We start from the raw sequence: 24,416 nt of genomic DNA, 5'->3' as shown, positions 1-24,416 counted from the left end.
TTTTCCTGCCTGCCCAGCACCCCTGTGGGCAGAGACCTCACCCTTAGTGGGAGTCCCATGCTGCCAGCTGGTACCCAAGGGGTTAAAAAAGCAACAAAAACTGCTAGCGAGGAGTGCACTGGGTTGCTTCCTCAGCTAATTTGAGCTCCTTGAAGGAAATCAGGGGAGGCATTTAATGATTCTTCTGCGCTCAGCGTGATTTGTATCTCCATCCTCTCAGGGCAGACTCGCAGCATTAAATCCTCTGGAGTGGAGGGGAAAATCTCTTTGAAAGCCTCTCGCCGAGCGAGACGCTGTCAGGCAGGGAGGGACGGAAGGGTGAGCGTGTGCTACGAGAGCTGGCAGGTGACTGAGCTAATTACGGGCTCGGAGGCAATTTAGGGTGACGGGAAGTGACTGGAGTCGTCACCAGGGGTTCACTGGAGCCCCCTTCCCACGGGCTGAAGGCCATCCCCCCCAGTCATGTCAGCAGTAGTGAGTCAGGGAAACACCTTCCACTCGCCGCAGGGGAACAGCAGAGCAAAACGCAGGCTCCTTCGAAATGGTGCTAATCCGATGCAGAAAGCTTCTCCCAGCCTTTCTCTTCCTCAAGACTCTCAGGATATTTTTAATAACAATTGATGGCTGCCTAAACTCACAAACATGTTTTCATTAATATTCATGAAAGAATGGACTGTTTTTATCTACACCTACATCAGCGTGTGGTAAAATGTATCCAAAGCCCAGCTTTTATCTTTAATCACACCGAAACTTGATCGCCTCTGATTTTTATGGGGGAAAAAAAAAAAAAAGTCCTGTTTTCAAAGGGGAAAAGCATGAAATGTTTTAATTTGTGACCTAGAATTTTGGCAAAGCTGCTCCCTTCTGTGAAATCAAAATGAAAGGGAAAAAAAAAAAAAAAAGTAATCAAGCTTTTAAGATTTTTAATTGAGTTCTGAACATTCCAGCCATGCTGATGTACATTTCTACAATAGCTCCTGTCTGGACACTCAGTATCAGAAGCAAAAGAAAATAAATTAAAATTGCCAGAAAACTTGAACAGATTGAAAAACAATTAAAGGAGGCTTTCTGCACAGTCATTGCCCCTTATTTGTGCTATGGTCGCATGCTGCAGCTCTCTGGGGATCAGGCAAGGAAGCTGTATTTATTGTGCAAACCCACAGCCACAGAGCCTGTTGTCATTACGTGCTACATGGGGGGCAGCCAGCTCCTGTCCATTGATGCCATCTTCCCAGACAGGCTGGTGCTGATGCCCAAATTGCTACAGAAAGGTCTGCAGAGCCCTGCACCCAGCTTTGCTGCTCCAAGCCCACCCTGCTGCTGTTGCTGGAGCAGGGACACCACTGCCCAGGGCTCCAGCTGAAAATGTGGGCCAAATAAATCAGGGAGGGATGGGAACACGGTGGATTGCTGGCTGTGCCCACAGATCACCTGCTGAGCGAGGAGGCAGCCCCCAGCTCTGCAAGAGCACAGAGAATCAGTGAGCATCCTGCTCTCCCAAAGCAGCAAGCAAGCTGTTACCTCATAAATCCTCACCAGGATTTCAGAACATATGTGAGGTGGTAACATCAGACCACGAAGGCAGGTAGCTCATCTCTGCCCCCCACATCTGCTGACCCTGACACGGACACAGAGAAGGAGAGGAGGGACCCTCCTTCCTTCCAGCCCAACCAGCCTGGAGCAACCCTAATTTAGCCCAAACACCGCCGTGCTGATAACCTTGCGAAATCCCAAATCCTCGTTGACACACTGAGTGGGGAGAAGGAGGTATTTGCGGCATGTCCTCCGAGCAGGGTCATTGCATCATGTGTTTAATACGAAGGATTTGGCAACAGGAAGGATGCTGTGAGACGCGCACTGAGTCAAGTGTTTCCGTGGCTGTGGAGCTTAGCAGATTAAGTGGCATCATTTGGTTAGTCACTTGGTGCACCGCAGCTCCTGGGGCTCCCCGGGAAGCGAAGCCTCCTCCCTCGAAAAAGCTGTGCTAGCGAAGTCGCTTTACCAGGAGAGGCTTTAATCCCTTTAAAAATGGGCTTTCCCTTCTTCCTAATCAAGTTCCTTCAGGTCATGTGGATTCGAAATGGAAAAGATTAAGTTTAAGCCTTTGGTAGTAGAGGGAGAAGGATAAAGTTGGCTATCACTATGGCTACCTTTGTGACAGGACCCTGGAAAGCTGCTGTCTGCTGAACTGAGCATCTGCTTTCACTTAATATATATATATTTTTTTCCCTTTTCCTTTCTTCTTCTTCCTTATTTTTTCTTGCCTTGCTCTGCTTTCAGTGATGGTGGGAGATGCATCAGTGCTCCTTTTCACCAGATTGCTCTCCCTTGGTGTCTCCCTGTGTGCCCTGAATATCCTGCTGCTCTGAACACTGGGGCTGCACAGAGGTGTTTTGTTTTGTTTTGTTTTTTAAATCTAGTTTCATCTTGGGGTATTTAAACAAGTCTAAATTTAGAGAAGAGCTGTGGGAAAAAAAAAAAAAAAAAAAAAAAAAAAAAAAAAAAGGCAAAGTAACCAGCCAAAGGCATTAATTAATATGACACCTACATGGCTGCTCCTATAAACAGGGAGAGCATGCAGCCTGCTGATGAACAATCTCCAGGCAGATATTTACAGAGCAGCCGGGTGGAATGGAGGTCTAAAGGACTGTTTTTGGCCAGACATCTGATGGTGCTCTGTAGGCCTGATGTTCATCCATTATCTGCTGCCCCATGAAATGCAGAAAGTCAGGTACAACACCTGCCTGTACCCCCTGGAGCTACACCAGGGTGAATCTGTCCTGCTCTGCAAAGGGCTCAGTGAGGTGTCAGACACCTGCAGCTAGTTTAACCCAGAACACACCTGGGAGTGAGAGGGTTGCCATTTTCCTATCAAGAGCGATGAGAAAAGGGCATGCAGCAAGATGGCTCAGCCAGCACCACCTGGAGCTGCACAGCTTCCAGCTTTCCAGCTCTCCAGCTCCCAAACTGCCCAGGTAGGCCGCCAGCCCTGCAGACACCACAGCCCCACATCCACCACTCCACTGCGCTGCACTTCCCCAGGGCTCAGCTCGCCCTGGTGTGGTCTGGCCAGGAGGGAGGGCAGCACACGGAGGGGATGGGGATGGGGACAGAGATGCTTCTCCAGCCCCCAGCCTGGGGGCCTGCCACAAATCTGCAGCCCTTTTCACCCACTGAATCCACGCCTCCACAAGCTTGGCTCACGAGTGCTAGCCCTCCAAAGCTCTGAAACCTGATTAGAAGAGATTTGCACAGCCAGCCAGTAAAACCACAAATAAAAGTGCTTTTCCTCCACTGGCTCTGGCGAGGGCCCCCTCCTCCTGGTTGCTGCTGGGACAGGCAGATCAGATTCGCTGCTACTGGCAAAACACCGCACGGCTGCTTTCCAAACCACTCCAAGGAACTGCTAAACCCACTCAGGCAGGCCAGAGACATCGTCCTCATATCTCACAAACAGGATGCAGGCTTCAGCACAGCTGAGGGAGCAGTTTCACAAGCACGATGTTTGAGCAGGGTAGAAAGGAGCTTTTGTACACAGATACTTAGCTAAGGGGTCCTGCCATGAGACAGAGAGGCATGAGGTTATGATCTCAGATAAATGCATCTGCTGTGAGTAAGATCACATAGTTTATTCTCATCAGACCTTGTTTTAAGTTATAGAAAATTAAAACAAACTATTATTATTAAGCAATGATGCTGCTTTATGTTCAGGTTGGTGATGGAGCAAAGACTTGCTTTGAGGCATGAGGTGGTGGCAAGCACACAGCAAGATCCCAGTGTCTCCAGAATGAAAATCAACTCAGCACACACATCCTACAGCCTCTTTCCTGTCCTAATATCTATAAGAAGTCTCTGATGCTTGCTCCCTGTGGGCCCCAAGCATCTGCTGCAGACTGCCCAGAGGATGGGGGCTCATCCCTGCCTCACCACATGGGCCAGCTGGGAGGTGCATAGGGGGAAGAAGTGTCTGGTGACCAGCTCCAGTCAGACAAAGCTGGCAACACAAGCACCAGCACATGGGCTTCATGCCCAAAGAGGCTGATACACTGCCCCAGCTGCTCTTCACCTCCACGAAGCTGCATACTCTTCCCTTGACTGTGTTCAGGGCTGCTGCCACGTCCCCCATTGCAGCCGACTTTCCAGCAGAGACACTTGATGATACAAAACGTGCCCTGGAAAACTGTACTGCATGCACAGAAATTGCATGAAGAGGTAATGCCATGCCTGGCAGGTTTTTCTGGTCAGCTTTTTCTGGCGCTCAATGTGGTTTGCCTTTCTTCATTTTACCTCATTCTCCTCATATTTATCCTGCAGTAAGACTGCACTTCAATCTGCTCTGGCATTCCCAGTTTAGTGTCATCACATGAATGCATTAAACAAGTGAGGGTTCCTGGTGTCTTTAATAAACTGTCCTCATGCACCGCTTACACCAGAGTTTTGACTGTATTTGTTTGTTCGCTGGTCCTGCCATTTGCCAGCACCTTCTCATAACAAGATAATCCAAACTGGGCTCAGTCAAATCAGAAATGAACAGAGCTGGTAAATCTTCCCCATGCCTGTGAATACAGCACAAAATCACACTGGCACTTCTTATTGCCCTGTGGTTTTGCAAATTTAGCTCTAATTTTCTCTACTGTCTCACCCCATATCTCTTGCAGCCTTCCTCAGATCCCCACACCTCGTTACATATTTGCTCTCATTCTTTCTCACAGGATTCATTTTCTTCCTTCCCAGTGTGACCCTGCCATCGCTGATCTCCTTCCTGTGCTCCAGCTGTGCTCATGCTGCAGTGCCTGAGCTCTGCAGAAGCATCTCGACACACACTAATCCCATTAAGGGCTCTCGGTCACCTGGTGTCTTCCAGCTTTCTGTGCTATTTTCATTTCACCTTCAAATCCCATTCCCTTGCAACTTTAGATCATTAAGGAGTTAAGTGAGATACATCCATTAAGTGATATCCATTAAACGAGATCAATCCAAATAAAGGAATTTGGGTCTCCCAGTTGGGAGTGTTGCTGCATCTCCTTGGTTTTCCAAACACAGAGCAGGGCTCCTGCCAGAACCCATCTGGATTAAACTGGGTCCCAGCTGCAAACAGCACAAGATGACTGGAAGAGTTAGCAAAAAGAGGCTGCAAAAATCACTCAGAATAACTATTTGCTTATGGCTCCTTGCAAAGTGGAGAGAAAATGCTCCTACCTTCAGATCTCTCTTTCTGTTTTCTTTCTTTTTTTTTTTTTTTTTTCTCCAGCATGTGAATTTTTATCATGTCCTTCCTGAAGTATCCAGACAAATATCCTGATAGGCCTGGACTCTACCCCTCATTTTTAATCCTGGTAAGTGAGAAATGAGACCTTGATGGGTTGGTCTTCATAGACCCTCCTAGAACAACCTTTTCTTTTCAAGAGGAGGAAGAGAAGGAGGAGGAAGAAAAGGAGGAGGAGGCAGAGAAGCCTGTCCCTGTGGTCCCCCATGCCAGCAGCATGATCACAGTCCAGGGAAGAGCAACCAGCTCCTTCCATTCTCACGGGCAACACCTCACACCCCTGGTCTGCAGTGAGTATTTACGGGAGGAAGATATTTCTCAATGCTGGCCTCATCTTCAGAATCCTCTGGGAGGTAGTCCATGTCTGTGCTGGCCCCTGTTCAGTGCAGGGCCCCCACAGCATGTTTTGGACATTTGAGGAATGCATTGGTAAAATCCAGACCTGTCTGTCTATTACCTTCATCTGCTAACAATGCCATTTGCTATACAGCCACATGGTACCCTGAGGGCACTGTCTGTAGAGTGTAAGTTTATGTGTGTAGAAATTGATTTTTTGTAGATTTTAAGGTCTAGAAGAGCCATTTCAGCCTTTCCATGTAACCCTTTGCACAGCACAGATTTAAGACCATCATCTGGAAATTTCAGCCCTTCGGGCCCACAATATGTGCTTGAACAAGACTGTAACTTAAAAGACACTCAGTCTGGAGTAAAGATTGCAATAAATGCAGAAAACATACTATCCGGGGGTGAGTCAGCCTTGTAATTATTTAATTGCTCACCCTGGGCTTTCAAGCCTCTACATCATACAGTTTAACCTCGATTCCACATATCACCATTTTATTCCCTTCTCTGTATTTTCTCTGCTACTTCTGTTGTCCCATTTAATGTGTGGCACCAACGCTGCACTCAGTAGCAGATCTATAGTAGGGGTCTTGGTTTTACTTCAGTAGTTTGACAGGCAGCTAACCCATTCACATTCCTACGAGAAACTTGACAATCTATCACGGCTTTGCATTTCATGTAAAACAAACCATTTTTAAAGGTGCAAAAGGTGATTGGAAGATATTCTAACAAACGGAAGAAAACATAGCCACCGGCTGTTCAACAGATCTCTCTCATCATTTATAATCTTTCCACTGCTGAATCTACAGTTATTTATAATTCATACTCCCCGTGATGATAATGAGCCTCTGAAGCGTGCCCCTCATCTGAGCGTGCACTTTGCTGCTCTCTGTTCTTCATCAAGTTTAGCCGTCGGCCTCCTTTAATTCATCGGTCCCCAGACACAGATCAGGGGATGGCAATCTCAATTGAGTGTTGCCCAAATGGAGAGGTGCGGCTATTAATAAATAATCGCTCACATTAGGAGGTGATTAATGGGCACAGTCCTTCCTTGCTGCCCAATTCATCTCCCCTTCCCTGGCCCGAATGAGGCCTCCAGACACCGTGAGATGATGAATCAGTCTTGGGCGTGTGTTGGACACTGCCAAGGTGTCCAACCCCATGGCATGGGAAGGAGAAATCAAAGGTCGGGGGAGGAGTTCAGGACCGTGGATGCGACCCCTTTAAACCAGGCCGCCCTGACCTCCGGCTGGAGAAGCCGAGACCCGTCTTCAGGAATCAGAGTAATCCCGGGTGATTTTATCCCACTCCACTTCCCTAAATCTGCGGCTGCTGCTGCTCGGCCAGGGGATTAAGAGGCTGGTGGGGGATTACGGAGCCGCTGCGGCTCCAGGCACGGAGCTGCCTCCCGGTGCGGCCATTCCTCGGGGCGCCGGGCCTGCAGCATGGCGGGGGCCGCACGGGGACCCCCCTGGGGTGGCAGGAAGAGCAGGGACCCCCCGCGTCCCGCTGGCTGGTCCCCTCGCTGATGGTCGGCGCATGGAGGATGGGGCGCGGGGCCGTCCCGACGCTGCTGCTCTGCCTCTTCTGCCTCCTGCCCTCCACCCGGCCCCAGACCAAGATACCACTGGAGACGTGAGTGCTTGCCTCGCATCGCGGTGTGGGGTGGGAGGGGGCTGGCATTTCCTCAAGGCGTTGTGAAAGGTGGCAGTGATGACCCCTGGAGAGGACACGGGCATCGGAGCCATGGATTCGGTTCCCAGCTCCAGCGCTGATGCCGAAGCATCGTTTTCTCTGCTCGCTAAGCAAGGCAGTGACACCCATCTGCTCTAAATGAGCACTTGGACATCTTTTAATGCCCCACTTGCTGTGTTGGGCGGTAGAAGGCAAAGGCAGTGTACAGGCACGTTCACAAATCCCTAGCCCAGGCAATTTGGCCATGAAGGCAAACACAGGCAGCCTCAGAGCCTGTGCTGAGGGCTGCTCTCTGGGTGCTTGCAGGGACACTGTGCTGGCCAGGATACGGCCTGGGGACCCATAGGTGTGGCGTGTTAGGGTGATGAGCCTTCTCCTGAATGCTTGAGCCAGATTGTGCAGAGCAAGGTCTGCGGCTCTTACTGTTATATATCACTGGTACTGATCCCTGTGCTAGCCTGCTGTGCTGGGGGCTGAAAAAAGAAAGGGTTCACTGGTGCACACATGCGGCCTGCGTGATACACGCTCGTATTTATTCGTGTGTTCAAATTCGTGTCAATGAATGCTAGCAGGGAGGCTGAATAGAGGATGGGAACCACATCACCTTGTCTTGCCACTCTGCTCCACCTCGGTGTCCACCAGCAGGCTAACAGGGCCCAGCAAGCTGAGCTTGTGGAAACCTCACCTTGTTAAGCTGATTTAGGCAAGTTAAATCCTGTAAGGATTAAAAACGTCAGCAAGGTGGTTGGTAAAAGTGCTTGGGGGGCATCTTCTCTAGGGCTGGGATGGGTTGGTCTGCACGGGGAAGGGGTTAGTGCTGGGAGGAGACTGCTGCCATCGAGTTTCAGAAAGAGCTATGTCCTCTAGACTGACCCAAGTCCTCCGGAGCCAGAGTCAGCACTCTGAGAAAGCATTTTGTGTTCAAAAAGTCTCAGTAAGACCCTTGCAGGTGTGCTCACCAGCATGGCCCACATGATTACCAAGCGCTGCACAAGAGGGCTCTCAGGACACTTTGCCACCACCTTCATTTTGGCTGCCCTTACCAAAATGCCTCAGCAAAATGCTTCTCATTTGGGTTTCACAGAAGGGATGCCCAGGTTGTGCAGAGCGGTGCCCAACCCACCCCCACACCTCCACCTCTCTGTGCAGCCGGGGACAACGGCCTTCAAACTGCAGCAGTGTCACTGTGCTGTACAACAGGCCCTGGAGACAGGACTTTGGGATCCATCTGAAGGGAACTTCCCAGCAAAAGAGGCAGTTTCTCCCTAAAAATATTCCTCTTTCCTTTCGTTCCATAGAACAAGATCCTGTCTCTATTGTAGAACAAAATTAGAAATCTACCTCAACTGTAGAATAAAATTCAATCAAGGTAGAATTAAATTTGGACTGTGGAGAAAAAAAAAAAAAAAAAAAAAAAAAAAAAAAGGAAATAAAAAAGATTTTCTGTGCCCAGAGTAAATGCATGGAAATACCTTTTGGCCTTGAAATCTGTGGCATTAAGAAGACAGCCTGTCCTTTCTGCTGTTTTCGCCACTGAATACAAGTGCAGGGATTACAGGCAGGCAATCTCTGACCAAATCCTTTTCTGATGTGTTTGGTAATAATGTGATAGCCCTTTACTACTGAGAAAAGAGTTGCGTCACTTTGCACAATTTGGAACTTACTCATGTACAAGAATAAAGAATAAACAATGGAAAAAGAGCTTTTCTCTCCTGGTACCGAAACCAGACCAACAGCTGAATTAATCCCTGGTGTTTCAAATCCAGTCATGAATTTGACTGCAACACAGAAGTTGCCCTTTTCAAATGAAATTTCAGGAGAAGAGCACGTTGGCCAGAGGAGCAAAGGGAGTAAATCAGCAGAAAATGGACCTGCTTCATAGATGGCACAAGGACATTTTGAGGACATAAAACTAAAAGCTTTTAAGCACCGTCTGAATCTAATCACTGTAAAGTGACACAAAGCTAACTCAGCCTCTTCTGCTCCTAAGTCACGCCTGGCTTTGCGGCACCGCACTCGGTTCATCACCAGCTTATTTATGTCTTTGCAAAGGTCGCTTGGCTTTAACTCCAGGGGTGCAAAATTCTGCTGGGTCAATTGCTAGCAATGCTTCAGGGGTGCAAGTTTGCCATACAAATCACCTCCTCTTGTCTTCCAGACACTGCTTTGTTTATAAATTGGCCGTGGCATGGGCTTGCTTGCAGTTGTGAGGATGGTTTGGGCTGGGTGCTCAGCCTGTTCGTGCTGGGCACATCAAGAAATGCTGGTGGGAGAGGTGAATATCAGTGTGGTTCGGCCTCTCAAGGCTGCCCCAGCCACCTCTATCCATTTGCTCCTGAGCTCATGGAGCCAGCGGAATTGTAGACTGACCTTTTCTCTCACTTATTTATGTTAAAAAAAAAAAAAAAGTCACAAACAGAGGTCACTGCTGAGTTGAATGCTCAAGCTAGCACTTAACACTTTGGAGACTGGCTTAGACATTATGCCAATCCTGAACTCTTTCTTTCTTTCTTTCCCTTGAATTCTGCTTTTGCCGCGTGTTTCAACATTCACGTGTTTAGGCTTCTTTCAACATAGCCTCAAAGGCTAAAATGCAAACCCCTCTTTCCTGTTTTTGTGAAAGCTGAGAATCCCATGTTAATGCATGGCACCAGGACTTGACAATGTTACAGCCAAGCAGTTCCCTGAGCAGAGGAGCTTGGTTTTCCCTGAAGCTGTGCCTTGTGCTTGGCTTCTCTACTGATTACTAATTGCTAAGCTCATATTGCAAACCTTTTGCCTCAATAACTGCATCGTTCTGCTGAAGCTGCCCAACTACACCCACTAGTCAGAACCTAATATCCCTGAGTCTTCCACCATGCGGAGTAGAAAAATTACTAGGGTTGGTAGGAAGAGGGTCACATGCATGGCCACAGACACAGTACAAAACAAAAAAAGGCATGGCCACATACCACTGATTTTTTTTATTTTTAATTTTGAAAACAGGTAAAAATAAATCTCCCTGATAAAATTACTGTCTCAAACTTCATGTTTAGGTTCTCTCTTTCTGCAGTAGAAGGTGAAGAGATCTGGAGAATATTAGTTAATATCAGCACAAAACATCTCATATATAAAAGCTGTAAAACCAGCTGCTGGTGGGGCATCAACTTAATGTTGGCTCATAGATTCTCAGGCAATAAGATAGTTACTACAGCAGTCAGGAAAGCATCCCATGGGGTGTCTTTGTGTGTTATCCTCTTCTTTTTTTTTCTGGGTACGGTAGAATAGGTCTGATAAGCAGCAATAAATCCTGGTCTCCTACCAAATTCCTGTATTCTTTTTGCTCTAAGAATGAAATGAAGAGATAAAAGCCCTGGCTGTCAAAGTAAGATGCATCCCATGATGCCCAAACAATGGAGTTGTACTGGTTTCAGCTGGTGCTGGTTTACGCTTAGCAGCTAGAAATGAATGCCTTGTTGCCAATTAAGGAGTGGATACAAGGGGCACCTACTTGCATTGTGGTCCCTTCATAGACAGTGAAGAGAGGTGCTGTTGAGAGCAGAAGTCTTACAGAGGCTCTAAATCCCAACCCATGGCTGCCCATCAGCCTGCACTTGCCATTGAGGACCCTGAGCAGGCAGACTTCCCTAGTATAAGTCTTAGGATAAGGATTATTCCACTATTACTGCACTGGCTTTGCTCTGGAGCTCATCTTTATATCTGAATATTATTCTGCCATAAAAATGGTGTGATGTGCTGGGCCATCAGGCCCTGGGGTTAAAGCCTGCTGGGTGCCAGGAGGCATCCACTTAGAGCCTTAGGTAAGACTCTGCAGCCCATAAATAAGTGGTATTTTCTGGTAAGCAGAGAAGACCGTTTATTCCATTAAATAAATCTCTCTTAAGTGAATCCTTGCTGAAGGAACTGCATGTAGGTGGAACTGCCTAATGTGAATCATGTAACAGATTTCTGATGAAGTGCTCTGTCAATTATGAGAGCCATCTATTTTCATTTGGATGGCTCAGTGTTCAGGCTGCTCTTCAGCATCCTTATGTTCTCCATGTGGTATTGCTATCATCAGTTATTTACAGGATGGCACAAATGCGAGTAGCGTTTTACAATGAGGAGGTGCATAATCTCCTCTGGCATTATGAAGCTGTAGTACCTCCTCTGAGAGCAGTGGATTCATCTGCCTCGTTAGCCTCTGCCCCACGCAGCTCTAGCAGCTGAGTTCAGGGCTGAGTCCTGAGAACTTCCTTCAGTGCTGATGCTTATTTCTGTTCAGCTGTCCTGACGTTTGGTGTCTGCCCCTTCATTCTAGGCTCTGTCTGTAATCAGAGAAGATAAGTGTCTCCAGAGAGCTATTTGTTTTGCTTAAACAGAGGAAGCTAGACGATATCTAAGACCAAATATGCAACTTTAGGACCTCTGGAGTTAGGTGAGACAGATTTCACTCTGAGTCAGCAGGCAGTGGCCGAGACAAGTAGAACTTCATGGTGCTACCTGCTGGCCAGTGTCTTGAGGCTGAATATTCAAGACCACCATCTCTTGCTTCTATCGCTGCTTGTCTCACAAGCAGGCTGGAAAAAAAGTGTTATCATTCTCACTGTAGAGGTTCAGAGAAATAAAGGAAGCTTCATACTTAGGAAGATGGAATTGTTACTGTCTGAAGAAGTAGGCAGTCCTATTGCCTTTGCATTATTAATATTGATTTTCCTCTTTTTAGGGTGAAGTCTTGGGCGGATGCCTTTGGTGGGGAGCTGTACTCCATTGTGACCAAGTATTCAGGCTCTCTCCTGCTGCAGAAGGTAGGCGACAGCTGTGACGATTCCTCTGGCCTTGCTGTTTCTCCCCATGTAACCTTCCAACCTAACTCCCTCCACAGAAAATCTGGGGTGGAAGAAGGCAAGCATGCAGTTCTCTAGCTAACTTTTAAAACTATGTGGGTTCATATCCATGATAAGAAATGTCCCATAGCTACGCTGAACTGCAGAGAGGGTGATCTACTTCATGCCTTTCCTGCCTTCACCAGCTATGGCCAAATGCCACCTAAATTGTCCAATTGTTTAAAAAAAAAAAAACAAAAACTCTTCAAAGTACTTGTCAAGCTTTCCCTGTGATCACTTCACTCCCTCTCATACTGGCCTTTCAGTCCTCCCATCAGTCCCTCTCTGCCTGCTCATCACTCATCTGCTCGTCACCACCCCACTGTCCCCTCCTGCAGCTCTCCAGCAGATACTCCTGTTTATTCCTGCTTCCTCTTCTGTCCCACACCAGTGACTCATCAAGGCACTTTCCCCTCTTTGAATTGTCTTTAAAACTACCCTTTGCACAGGGTCTCTGAGGGACATGTCCTGAAAAACAGACACCGTTGTTCTGAAGGTTGTGGCTCCAGGGACTTTAATTAAATTTTCCTGTTTGCACCCAAAGAGAATTTGCCCCGTAGCCTTTGATTCCTTAAGTCGGAGGTGAATGGCTGCTCCTCTTTCTATCTTAATGACCTCTGCCCAAAGCTGCGGCAGGCTGTATTAATCAGCCCCCATGATTGCTATTCCAGAGACCTGGTGGCTTCTGAACACACCTGAGCACACGTTTCTCCACCCCATGTGGAATTCCAGATCCTTTGTCTTTCTCTGGCCAACACAAGCCATGCTTTGCCTCTTAGTCCTTTTGGGCATCTGATTTATTTTTTTTTTCCTAATACCACCCACATCCCAGTACATATGCAAATAAAAATCTGGTTATTATTTGAGTTGCCTTGCTGATGAACCCTCCTGTTCCCCTGTCCTCACGGTGCTGCTTTCTCCCTGTAGGAAGGGGGAGGCTTCTGCAGCATCATCTTTGCTAGCCTGAGCTGAGAAAGGCCTTTAGCATTTGTCACAAAGGTCTGTGCTGATTACAAGTCCGTAAGAGGAACGCACAACCATACCACAAAAATTTGTCAGCCTGGATATGGGTACCTAATGGCCTAATCATGAGGCAGCTGTGGTTGTGATATTGGCACAAGCAAATGTTTGGGTTTTAGCAGTTTTGATGGTGTATATGCAGTGCCTTTTCTACCATAGGTTTCCCAAGTGGTAGTGCTAGAGCCAAAGTGATATGTTATGGCACCTCTGGTGTGCAGGACACACAAGTTAGGGTTATCTGATAGTTAGATATCTGTGCCTCATGCTGGATAGGTATTTGCTGTCCAGCAAAGACTGCAGATACCAGATTTTTTTTCTGGAAGGTGTCAACGGTGCTACTTTATATTTTGAAGAAATACTGCTGTCCCTGTTTTCTTGCTGCTTGAACACAGCCAGCCTGCACTATTTCTGTGGGTACTGTTCTTAACAGACTAAGAGTTCACATTTTTTAAGGTCCAGAAGTCAGTGGGGCTATGGAGAACAGGTTGTAGCTTGAAAATGAATTTAAATTTAATCACTGAAACTTAATGGTGGAGGCCAAGGATGGCAGCCACGGCACAGAGAGGCCAGTGTTGAGATAGATAGCTGTGCTGCATTGGTCCTCTGGAGATGATGCACTGGGTCCTTTTACCTCCTTCTGTCCACACTGCATGCTTTGTCTCTTGGGATCTTGATCTTGTTTGGAGGTAGGGGTTGCAGGAGACCTGTGGAGGTTGGTACAGAACCACTATGTGGAGTCACCATCCCTAGAAGTCTTTAAAAGACGTTTAGATGTAGAGCTTAGGGATATGGTTTAGTGGGGACTGTTAGTGTTAGGTTAGAGGTTGGGCTCGATGATCTTGAGGTCTCTTCCAACCTAGAAATTCTGTGATTCTGTGACTAGGAGTGACAGTCACAGCAACTGGATTTTGGAGGAGGAAAAAAAAAATCATAACCATCAGCTTTTAGTATAATTCACTGAAAGAAAAGAAAACTGATGAAAAAAGAAGTCTGAATCTAGCCAAATCCAACCTAGCGTTTGTCTCGAGAGGAGTTGAGGCAGAGCTATTTTTTGCTGGTGACCTGCAGACCTTTGGCCTTATAAAATGACATGTGCCTGCCCCAGTCCAGGTTCCTTCTCGTAGAGTTGAAGGTGTCTGAATTGCAAGAGCATATCCTGGGGTCTGGATGCAGCACAGGCAGATAGTGGGGTCCAGAGGTTGTGCAAAGCACAGAACAGGACAGTGTCACCCATGATTCAGAGAGGAAATGTCCTCCAGTGAGTCACTGTCACCACTTCCAGCAGGGGGGAAAAGATGAGCTTGATCCAGCCTACCTCTGTCTACACTCCATCAGAGTCATCTCCCAAATGCATGTCCTGCCCTACCCTGGCCGAAGCAGTTCTGAGAGGTCAGGCTTACCTTTCACCCTTCAAGTCCCCCTCCTTAAGCTTTCATTTCTCTCTGTTTTCATGGGATAATGGAAAAGAGGGGAGGAACAGCCAGCACCCACATCTTCAGTCCTTCTATCAGCCTCAGCAAGCTCTGAGTTGGACAAATCAGCATCTCAAACCAGAAACTGCCCAGGAGGGCTCCCTCTGAGCCCTGATACAATTCTGCAGACCAACCTCTTACTAACAGGCAGCTTTTTCCATGCTTCATGCTTCTCACAGATAAACCTTTGCAGACTCCAAATGGCTTTATGGGGATCACTGCCCTGGTGCACAGACTACAGAGAAGTCCAGCCAGGGGAGAAAAATGCACCCTGGAAATTCAAATGTGTGTGCTCCCCAAATGCCTTTCTCATTTTGGGGCCATTGCCTCTTGCTCACATGAAATATTTCTTTGTGGGTTAGTATGTGCAGGCCAGCACAAGGGTGGGGAATGCAGTGCCGAGCGCCAGACAGCTCTTTCCTTGGGGCTTGTTTAAATCAATGGGTATTTTCTCTTTGAGAAAACACAAACAAACAGTACCTTTCAAAGTTGACTTTATGTTTCCCTTGTGCCTGATAGGTATGGTGTAACTAGTTTATTGTTCTGAGAGCCGTAATTCCTCAGTTACCTGAATGTTTTGCATGTAAACCTTCTCTTAATTTGGCATAAATTTCCTGTTGTGGTTTACACAGTTTGTTTGGATTCCTCTGGGGGTTCTGTGTTATTTTTTTTTTTCCTTCAGAATAAACTAAATGTCACATTGCAAACCCAAACACTCAGTTTCCTGCCAGGTTTTATTGCTCACTGAGTCCTGGTGAGCCAGCAGCTGTCTTTGAATCCACGAGGGTGGGTTCTCACCCTGGACCAGGGAGCTTTGAGAAAGCCCCCAGGTGGCTCTCAGTCCTGAGCAGACAAGATGTGATCAAATTAAACCTCACAGAGGTAGCAAAAGCCTAAGAGTTGCTCTGACTTGATGGCTGAAGCATTTGTTGCATTCTCTTGACCATTGCGCAGCAGGGATCAAGACAAGCTTGTATGCCTGCCTGGCACATCAGCCTGCCTTGCTGATGATGGATGTGTGCCAAAATGTTGGATGGGGTCTAGGACAGCAGAGGGAAACAGCTGGAGTGAAGCAGATCCTGAACGTGTGGGTTATTAGGCCTGCTCACCTCTGTCCTGCTGCTGCTGTTGGCTACCAGAGTCACCGAAGGCCTGGGGCCACCAACTGCAGGCATGCAAAGAGGGTCCCCAAGGTGGTTCTCCTCTTCTCCCCAGGGCTTGGCTTGCCTCTGAGTGAAACAAACACCAATTGGCCTCAGCGGGCCCCAAAGTTAATTTTCCCCCTGCGATGTTAACAATGCATTATAAATGTTTCTGAGAATTAACTCCTGCTTCCTTCTAAGGTTGAAGTGCCAATTGCTTTCCCTGGTGGATAGGGCTGAGAAAGGACAGTAGGGCTCTGCTCCAGCTGTGTAATTACTAGAAAGCACTATAAACAACTACATGGCAAAGAACAGACAAATAAGTACAGTCAAGACATTTTTCTGGGTAAAGATGAAAGGAACGTCTTTCACACTCTTAATATAGTTTCACTAGCAGTGAGTAATGCAACACTACATACTTCAATGGGCTTAATTTCATGGAGGTGGGAACGAGAAAATATATTTGGTGACATCTCAGTTCACAGATAAAACTTTGGATTCTGAATTCTGGATCTTCCGCTTTTAAATTGCCACCCCCACGGAAGGAGAAGCGTAATGAATTGTCCTCCTTCTTTTAAGGGAGTAAGGCGCTAGATGTATGTGAGAAGATCTGTTATTTCAGTTGCATATTTGGTCCCTTCTTTACATCAGATCTCTTCAGTCAGTTCTCCCTAGCCTGTGGCTGATTCCCATGCCATAAAATACAGTGATCTGATAACCAGAGCCCTAAACTTGGGCTGTGTTTGGTTGTCTACAAGCGCCAGCATTGATGCTCACCATCTTTCTGCCATGGCATCTGGTGATAGCACTGAAATAACAGGTGTCCTGTTGCCTACCTCTAGGAACTCTTGCAATAAATACTCATTAATAGCAGGAGACTTTAGAACCAGGAATATAGATATAAAATAGCTTGCTGGATCCTTTGTAGGAAAAAAGCTCAAAGGGGATCTGAGCCCAAACCAGGTTTATCCCTCACAATAGCCAACTGAAATTTTGCAGGGAACATTTCTTTTGCCACACCTTCCCAGCACTGGCTAGTTCCCAGGGCTGAGATGTGTATGATATTAGCAGGCTGCTCATGCTTGCTTGTGATCGCTTTTTCTTTGTTAACCTCTACTTGTCAATGTGTCAAAAGCACATTAAATATAATTGAGAGGCACGAGCTTTGCTTCTTTTAATTCAAGGCAAACAACGGCAGGTCGCTGTGTAAGGCATGTGCTGGTGCAGCCTCCCCTTCGCCAGCTCACCCAGGAGAGATTACTCTCCTCCCGCCGAGGAGGGCCCGATTAAAGCGTGGCGTGGCAGGGATCACCTCCCTCCCGATGAAACCATGACACCGAGCTAAGTGGGACAGGCACCAGCTGGGATGTGTGCTGCGGTCTCGTCATCAGCCAGGGCCCTGGCTCAGGGGGCCGTTGCACATCCCTCTTTCGGCGGCGTGGTTGGGCTAACCTTTGTGCTCATCCTGACCTCTTCCTCCTCATCCCCTGCTGTCCGAGCTACCCGGCTGCAGCAGAGGGGATGTGAGGCCTGGCATTTTTAATCCAGTAAAACCCTCGCTGTTAATCACACCAGGCAGAGCTAGCAGCTCTGCCGTGCATGCTGCAGGCGGGATGCTGCTGCTATTTCTGTCTGACATCCTCAGCCTGCCCCATCCTCAAGGCATTTTTCACTCTGCTTCTTCTCAGCTGCCTTCCCTGATGGTCAGTGAGCTGCTTGAGCAAAAGGAGCTCTGCGTGCTCATCCTCAAGACATGCAAAGTCTTTCCCCCTCACTTCTGAATTGAAAAGTGCTGCTAAAGCCCCTGCCATCCCCTCACCCTTTTCACCTCCTCATTTTGTACCAGCACAAGAAGCGCAGCCCTGCCTGAGATTGCTGCTAGTGCAACATGGAGATGGAGGGGATGTGTACATACTGCAGAGAGAAGTGATGATGAGGGACCAGGGAAATCCAGTCATTTGCCTCTACACTTCCACTGAACAGTTTCATTGCCAGGAAGACAAGGCTCTGTCTTTTTTATTATTATTATTATTATTAATGTTAATCAAAAAATAATAAAAAGACCATTGTAGGTCTTTTGCCCCCTTCTTTCTGCTTATCCCTGTTAGTGTTAGGACTTTTTTGAAAAGAAGATATAAAGACTATTGTATGCAGTCTCAAAGGGGCAGGCGTAGGGAAGTAACTTACAATTATCCAGTTTAGGAGTATTCTCAGGTTTTTAATGCCTACAATGTACATGGCCAGAAGAAACTGTTTAGCTCTGAAACTGTCAGATCCAGGTCCTCCTCCTTATCGTGTCTCTCCCAGTGGAGATGGCATGAAGTAGCCACACTCACAATTCCTAGGTACATCACTTTTTTCAATGGCCACAAGCTCATAATTGGATCGGTTGCTTTGAATTAGAGTGCTTTGTGTTCTGGTCAATGATCTGCATGCTCCCAAATTACAACGTATAAAGGGAGGAAATGCAATGATGGGAGGTGGTGGTAAATCAGGCCGGTTCCTTCAAGGCACCTTTCTTTACCCACGGCAATACCCAGCTGACAGTAATAGTCTCACCCTCTCCTTATGGGCCTCCTGCTCAGCAGCATTTTCTGCTTTCCCTTGGGCAGAAGTACAAAGACGTGGAGCCGACTCTGAAGATCAAAGAGGTGGATGGCTTGGAGCTGGTGAAGAAGTTCTCGGAGCAGATGGAGAGCATGCTCCGCAGGAAGGTCGAAGCTGTTGAGGTACGACCAGGGGGGCTGCGGGAAGGAAGTCCCCTCCTGGTGGCCCCACGGCAGTCCCCCTCCTCCTGCCTGCACCAGGAGCGCGTGGGCGCAGAGGTAGCACGAGGACTTCCTCGCCCAAGCGAGCGCCTGCTGGTGCAGCTGGCTCCTTCTGAGCTTTAAGTAGACGCTGGTGGGAGGGCGTGGGCGTTCAGACAAGGGAATGCTGGCTTCTCCGTCAGCCCAGAGTAAGAAATAAGATAAAAACAAAGTCTAGGAATAAATATGAGGGAACGAACGCTCTTAGGAGGAAAGATGTTTAATTCTGTAGCTGTTTAAAGAGCGAGGGGGGAAAAAAGCCTATTGCAAGTGGGAATAAAGTTCATCCTTGCACGATGCCCACTGGCCATTGAAGACTGGTAGCTTGTTTCGGCGGTGTGTGTGGCTCAGGGGAAATTCCTGCAGCCCCTGAACACGAGCTGCAAGGAAGGCGCTTGGATTTCCAGCTGCATACAGGGGGAAACACGGAGAAGGTGGCAAGTGGACTTAGGATGTTGCTGTGTCGGAGGCCAGAGCAGGTAATCGTTACGGCCCCTCTTACTTCTTGCATCTAAGGGTCTATCATATTCCCTTATATTTACCCACTATAAAAAGCCTATTTCTGTAGTCACAGAGCCTTGACTGTTTAAGGCATCTAATGTGGAAAAGCCATCCAGAAACACATCATTTAACTCTCAAAGTGAAATGTGGGCATAGTTAGAGCCAGGGCTTTGGCCCATAACATTAAATTCACAGCCAGCCTTTTCCAGTGTTTGGATTGCCTTACCCTTTGTGAAGGAACAAAAAGTAGCTTTGCTGAGACTGTCACTAATTGTGTAACTCTGAAAACATGTGCATGTTTAGCTGGATTCCTCCCCAGTCTGTGCGAAGTGAGAATTGGTGCCCTGAAGCATCATGCTGGAGAATACTAGTGCTTATACTGGCACCCATAGATGGTAAAAGCTTATAAATGGCCCTAGCCTCGCTGGGCCCTCTATGAAATCAAGTCATGGTGTTTCAGTAACAAAAGCAGGCTGAGACTCCCACAAGGCGTTTTCCTTTGACAAGATACTGACATCAGGCTGGGTCTGGGATGCTTTTCCCACGGCTTTTTGGAAAGGCTCATGGAAAATGAGATATGTCTGTTGTCTGGACACGTTTCTGTTTGTGTGTGCATGTCCTGTGATGCCTGAGATCGCTTGGGGTCTAATAGGGACTCCAGGGTAAGCAGGTGTGAATACACTCAGCCAGAAATAGTTGTGAATACACCTTCCGAGTTGTAAAGCTGTGGCACAGCATGGCAGGTCAGCAGGAAAGGAAGTAGAGAAGAGGGGTTTTAGCCCCGTGACTGTGTTGTAGTGAAGGGAAGTGGTCACGTCTTCTCACTATGTGAATTCCTGATAGTGGTAAAAAAGTTTCTGGGGACTTCCCACAGCATCCCTCCTCTTTCTTTATCTGTTTGCATTAGCGGTTGGTGGAAGCAGCAGAGGATGCAGATCTGAACCATGAGTACAACTCCTCGCTGGAGGTAAGTTTATCACCATCAGTGGCAAAATATGGCTCATATCCTCAGAGGGACCAGCCCAAAGGCTGGTCTAGCAGCACCCTCTCACCTTTAACACTTGGCATAGCATGCTTAACATCTGTCTAGCAGCCAGGTTAAGAGTTTCTTTGTCTTCAGGACATTCAGCTTGTCTAGAAACAAGTGCAACTCCCTTGGAAGATCCCAAGCCTAGCAACACCTACAAGGTTAGTCCCTTTGGCCCAGGAATGGGAAGGATTTGGGAAGACACTGGGCTGCACGATGTTATTGGCAATACCCTGATGGCACAACAGAGTTATTACTCTGTTATACACGTTAGTGCAAATTAGCTGGTGCTTCCTGAGTTACTTCCCTGGAGAATGAGCTAAAAATCAAGGGTGTACGAGCAATGAGGAGGGTGCTGTTGCAAAGGCCATAATGTTACAAATTCCCATAGCAAACCGTGAATCCAAGTGAGAAGAATTTCTCACCAGTTCCAATCATCTTTTCTCTACCCTGCAGACATGCGTGCATCAGGACTTCCCATTGGATGACAGTTTAGTTCTGTCCATGCAATTAGGATAATTGGCTTTCTCTTAATAACTGTTTGTAACTAAGCTAAGGGATTATTGCTCGTGAAGGAAATTGGAGTGAAAACTCTGATTAATGAAGTCCATTATCCATACTACAAACACTCAGTGTGTAGAAGAAGTACAAGCTACCCCTGCAAGTACAACTGTCAATGTTGGAAAAGGCAAGGAATGAAAACCCTTCTTGAAACCAAGCTACCTTATCAGTTTTGCCTCTTTTACCTCTGTGTTTAAGAATCACTTTATGGTCATGCTACTTAGGTCATCTACTTTCACAGTGAGTCAAGGCTCTTGGCCCTATTCACACCCCTGAATACTGGTAATGCTTGAATATCCCTAAATATCATTCCCCTCAGGTAAGATGAATAAAACACTATAAAATCAGCTGTTGTCCAAGGGTGGAGACTATCCTTGAGATACTAATGCATCCGTAGATGCTAAATCCCCACTGGGACTTCACGGAGGAAAATGGTGCTGTCTTCAAGCACTTTCCACTCTGTCCTTTGCTCTGGGTGAGCTCCTGCTGCTTGGAGTCACAGTGAGGGGATAACCCTGGCTGGACATGCATTAGGAGTTAAATCCAGTAGACAACAGCTGTAGAGGCTGGACAATTAGGATCAGCGTAGGCATGTCCTGTAGTAAACCTGTGAGCCAGATACACTGAGATACTCCACCTCTCCAGCTAGAAATTCAAATAGTGCTGAGGGACCATGGGAATCTGTCACTGTGTCCCTTTGCTCTTAGGTGGCTCTTCGGCTGCTGGCTATGACCATGCTTGCAAGTAACATGGGTACCTGACAATAAGAAATTGGGCAGAAACCATCATTTGGGCAGCTTTACACTTTTCGTTTGGTAATGGCTATCATTTGTTGCTCATCTTGATCCTATTCGAAGCCCAGATTCTCCAGATGTCCCATTTTTATTGTTTAAAGTGTTCTTTCATTTTTTGTGTTGTCGGTGTGTTTTGGTTTTTGTTTTTTTCCAGGCAATATTGATAAAAATGTATGTCATTCTCTCTCATTGCCTTTCCCTTTTCCATTGTCTTCATCAACAGTTTGATTACTACAACTCCCTCCTGATTAATGAGAAGGATGAAAATGACAATTACGTGGAGCTTGGAGATGAATTCATTCTGGAGCCAAATGAACACTTCAATAACCTGCTGGTGAACACAACATACAGCGATATCCAGCTCCCCACCAATGTCTACAACAAAGGTAATGGACCACTGGCCTTTACTTTCACACTGCTAATATGTTGCTGTGGAAACTACCAGGGAGTAATAACACCAAAATGAAGGATGGGAAGGAAAAAAGAAAAAAAAGAAGAAGAAGAAAAAAAAAAGCCTGGAAAGGCATTGTTCCAAGGCACGATCATGTCTGTATTTCAGTCTGTCACTGTGAGAGGGCTTAGGTATAACCAGCTCTTGGGAGACCTCTAATGATGCACAGTCCTCTGTCTTAGGCAGGCAGCATAGTCTGTTAGGGTCCATCTACTCAAACAAAGGAGCTGTGAAATGAACTGTGATGTAAATTTATTGGAAATTGCTATTCTGTACAAAGGGTCAGATCTATCAAGGTCTTTAGGTGTTAATGATAAAATTGATTTCAGCTGAGAAAATTTGATTTCACCTTTGTGTTCTGAGGCCCTAACACCTCATGGGAACACTCTGAGCTCCCAGTGATTGTATTCACAAGGGGAAGCAGCTCACAACTGCTGCTGCGACGTGACTGTTCTGGGATATCTTCCTATCTCAACAAGCCTTTGGCATTCTGGCAGCTGAAGGAGCCTGGGGGGCACTCACTTGTGCACAGTCTGTCCTCTCCTCCTCTCCCCCTTGTACATTCACACTGCTCCAGCCACGTACCAGAAACTGGCCCCTCTTTCAGCTGGTGGGTGCAATGCAGAAACTTCAGGTTGAGGCACCAGTTACAACTGTTCTAGATTTACTGCTCTTTACTGAAAAAAAAAAAAAAAAAAAAAAAAAAAAAAAAAAAAAGCTCTATTATTTCTTTTTGTAGATGGAGCTCATTTTTAAGCCTCAGGACCAGACGAGGCAGGCGCTGTTGACTGATCTCACAACTGGTACATTATTTAGAAGGACAATAGAGGGAGCATTATTTCTCGCCAGATTTTAGATTAATTTTATCTGGTCTGAGAGCCCCAGACACTAAAACCCTGCGCGCAGCAGAGCTGGCTGTGGCTGAATACGAGGTAGGCTGCTGTCTGCAGTGACACACAGAAAGGTGGCCAAATGGCTGCTGTCAGAGACAGCAGGGACGCCGTGCCCTGCTATCTGATTTCTTGTCTGTATGGCTAGACACAAACCGTCCAGCTGCTCTTGCTATGGCTGGAGGACAAACAGGAGACAGAGGAAGCAGCAGAAGCTTCGTATGTGCCGGGGCTCCTCCTGGGAGCAGGTCTGGCAACTCACGGCCACGGGAGCAGCAAACCTTGCTCTCAGCAGCTCTTTTGGCTCCATTCCTGTGTGAATTACTTTGGCCTCGTTGCTGGGGAGCCACAGTTCAGTTTTGCCCTTCCTTTGGCCAAAACTGCATTTACTGAAGTGACTAAGCAGGAAGTGGTGGGTCAAAGCCCCATCCTGTTTGACTTTAATACAGCTAATCCTGTGATGACCACTTTCCTATAATTCCCTTCTCTATTGCTGCTGCTCTGCCTGGCCCCCTGAGGCAATGAGTCAACACAGACGCTGCATGTACACTGCCTCCTACAAGCTCATGCAAGTCTGCGGCTGTATATTGGTTTGGAAGAGACCAGGGGCAAGGAAGGACAGCTCAAGATTAGTGAAGGAGAGGGCAGACAGAGAAAAAACATGAGGAAAAAGAGGAGAAACAGAAACAGCATGCGAAGCCTAGGGCTCCTCTGTCTTTGGTAATTGCATCATGGGGACTAGCATATATTTAAGCACCATACAAAGGCTGTTCCACTTAGTGGTGCGTCAGACAGCTGCCTTCCAGCAGCTCAGACCTGCCTGCATGGTGCACCAGCTGTACTCGGTGCTTGCTGGTCATCCTGAGGCTCTCAGAGCCTTCTTCCACCTGGATGTAAGAGTATCAGGCATAATAATGCATGGCCAAGCTGGGAACACGTGTAGCCACCAGGGGTGACCAAGGCCTACTTGAGCCATGCATTCAGTTCCCTCCACAGCTTCTGGAAAGCTGCTGCTGAGAGGACAGGAGTCACTGTGAAGGGAGGGACTATGATGAAGGGACGCACTGTTGTGCAGGACAGGAGGAAACACCTCCACAGATGGCTCTACTCCTACCTGGGCTTTCTTTGTTCACATTCCCCTCACCATGCTGAAGGGGTATGGGGGGTGTCTTCCCCTCTTTTGCATTATTTTTTTTTCCCATTTTCTCTCCTTTTTCCCCAAAGACCCTGACATCCTGAACGGCGTTTATATGTCAGAAGCCTTGAACCCTATTTTCGTGGACAACTTCGAAAGGGATCCCACGCTGACCTGGCAGTACTTCGGCAGCTCCACGGGCTTCTTCAGGCTCTACCCAGGTAAGAGAGCAGCCAGCAACCTCGCTCCTTCAGCGCCAAGCAGGACAGGGGCTGAGCTGTGCCAGAGGCCAAACTGGGAAGCCTGGGCATCCTCCAGTGTGGCCTGGTGTGGCCTGGTGGCCCCTCCATCAGATGGCTGAGGGCCCTTGCTCTGTAATCTGCTGCATGCTGTGGAAGGGAACATGGAGCACGTCCCTCTCCCTGCATCGGCCTCCTTATGCTCTCAG

At 47.4% G+C, this 24,416-nt stretch overlaps 1 protein-coding gene across 5 annotated transcripts in view; it reads left to right on the top strand.

Annotated features, from left to right (window-relative positions):
- Positions 1-10,829: 10,829 nt before the first annotated feature.
- The window catches only part of CACNA2D4 (calcium voltage-gated channel auxiliary subunit alpha2delta 4), a 108,919-nt gene continuing 95,332 nt past the window's right edge, over positions 10,830-24,416 (top strand). For 2 of the 5 annotated variants that reach the window (XM_072039794.1, XM_072039789.1), the window contains exons 1-6: positions 11,568-11,720; positions 12,009-12,090; positions 18,415-18,531; positions 20,018-20,077; positions 21,716-21,878; positions 24,058-24,189. In XM_072039794.1, the coding sequence (XP_071895895.1) occupies positions 18,493-18,531; positions 20,018-20,077; positions 21,716-21,878; positions 24,058-24,189 (394 nt within the window). In that variant the 5' untranslated portion in view covers positions 11,568-11,720; positions 12,009-12,090; positions 18,415-18,492. Of the gene's footprint in view, positions 11,104-11,567; positions 11,721-12,008; positions 12,091-18,414; positions 18,532-20,017; positions 20,078-21,715; positions 21,879-23,358; positions 23,554-23,594; positions 23,727-24,057; positions 24,190-24,416 lie in introns of those variants that run through there. The other 3 variants (XM_072039791.1, XM_072039798.1, XM_072039799.1) reach the window with 3 other exon arrangements.

Source organism: Anas platyrhynchos, chromosome 1 (assembly GCF_047663525.1).
Source record: "Anas platyrhynchos isolate ZD024472 breed Pekin duck chromosome 1, IASCAAS_PekinDuck_T2T, whole genome shotgun sequence".
Taxonomy (NCBI): Eukaryota; Metazoa; Chordata; class Aves; order Anseriformes; family Anatidae; genus Anas; species Anas platyrhynchos.
This window is presented reverse-complemented; position numbering and strand designations above follow the sequence as displayed.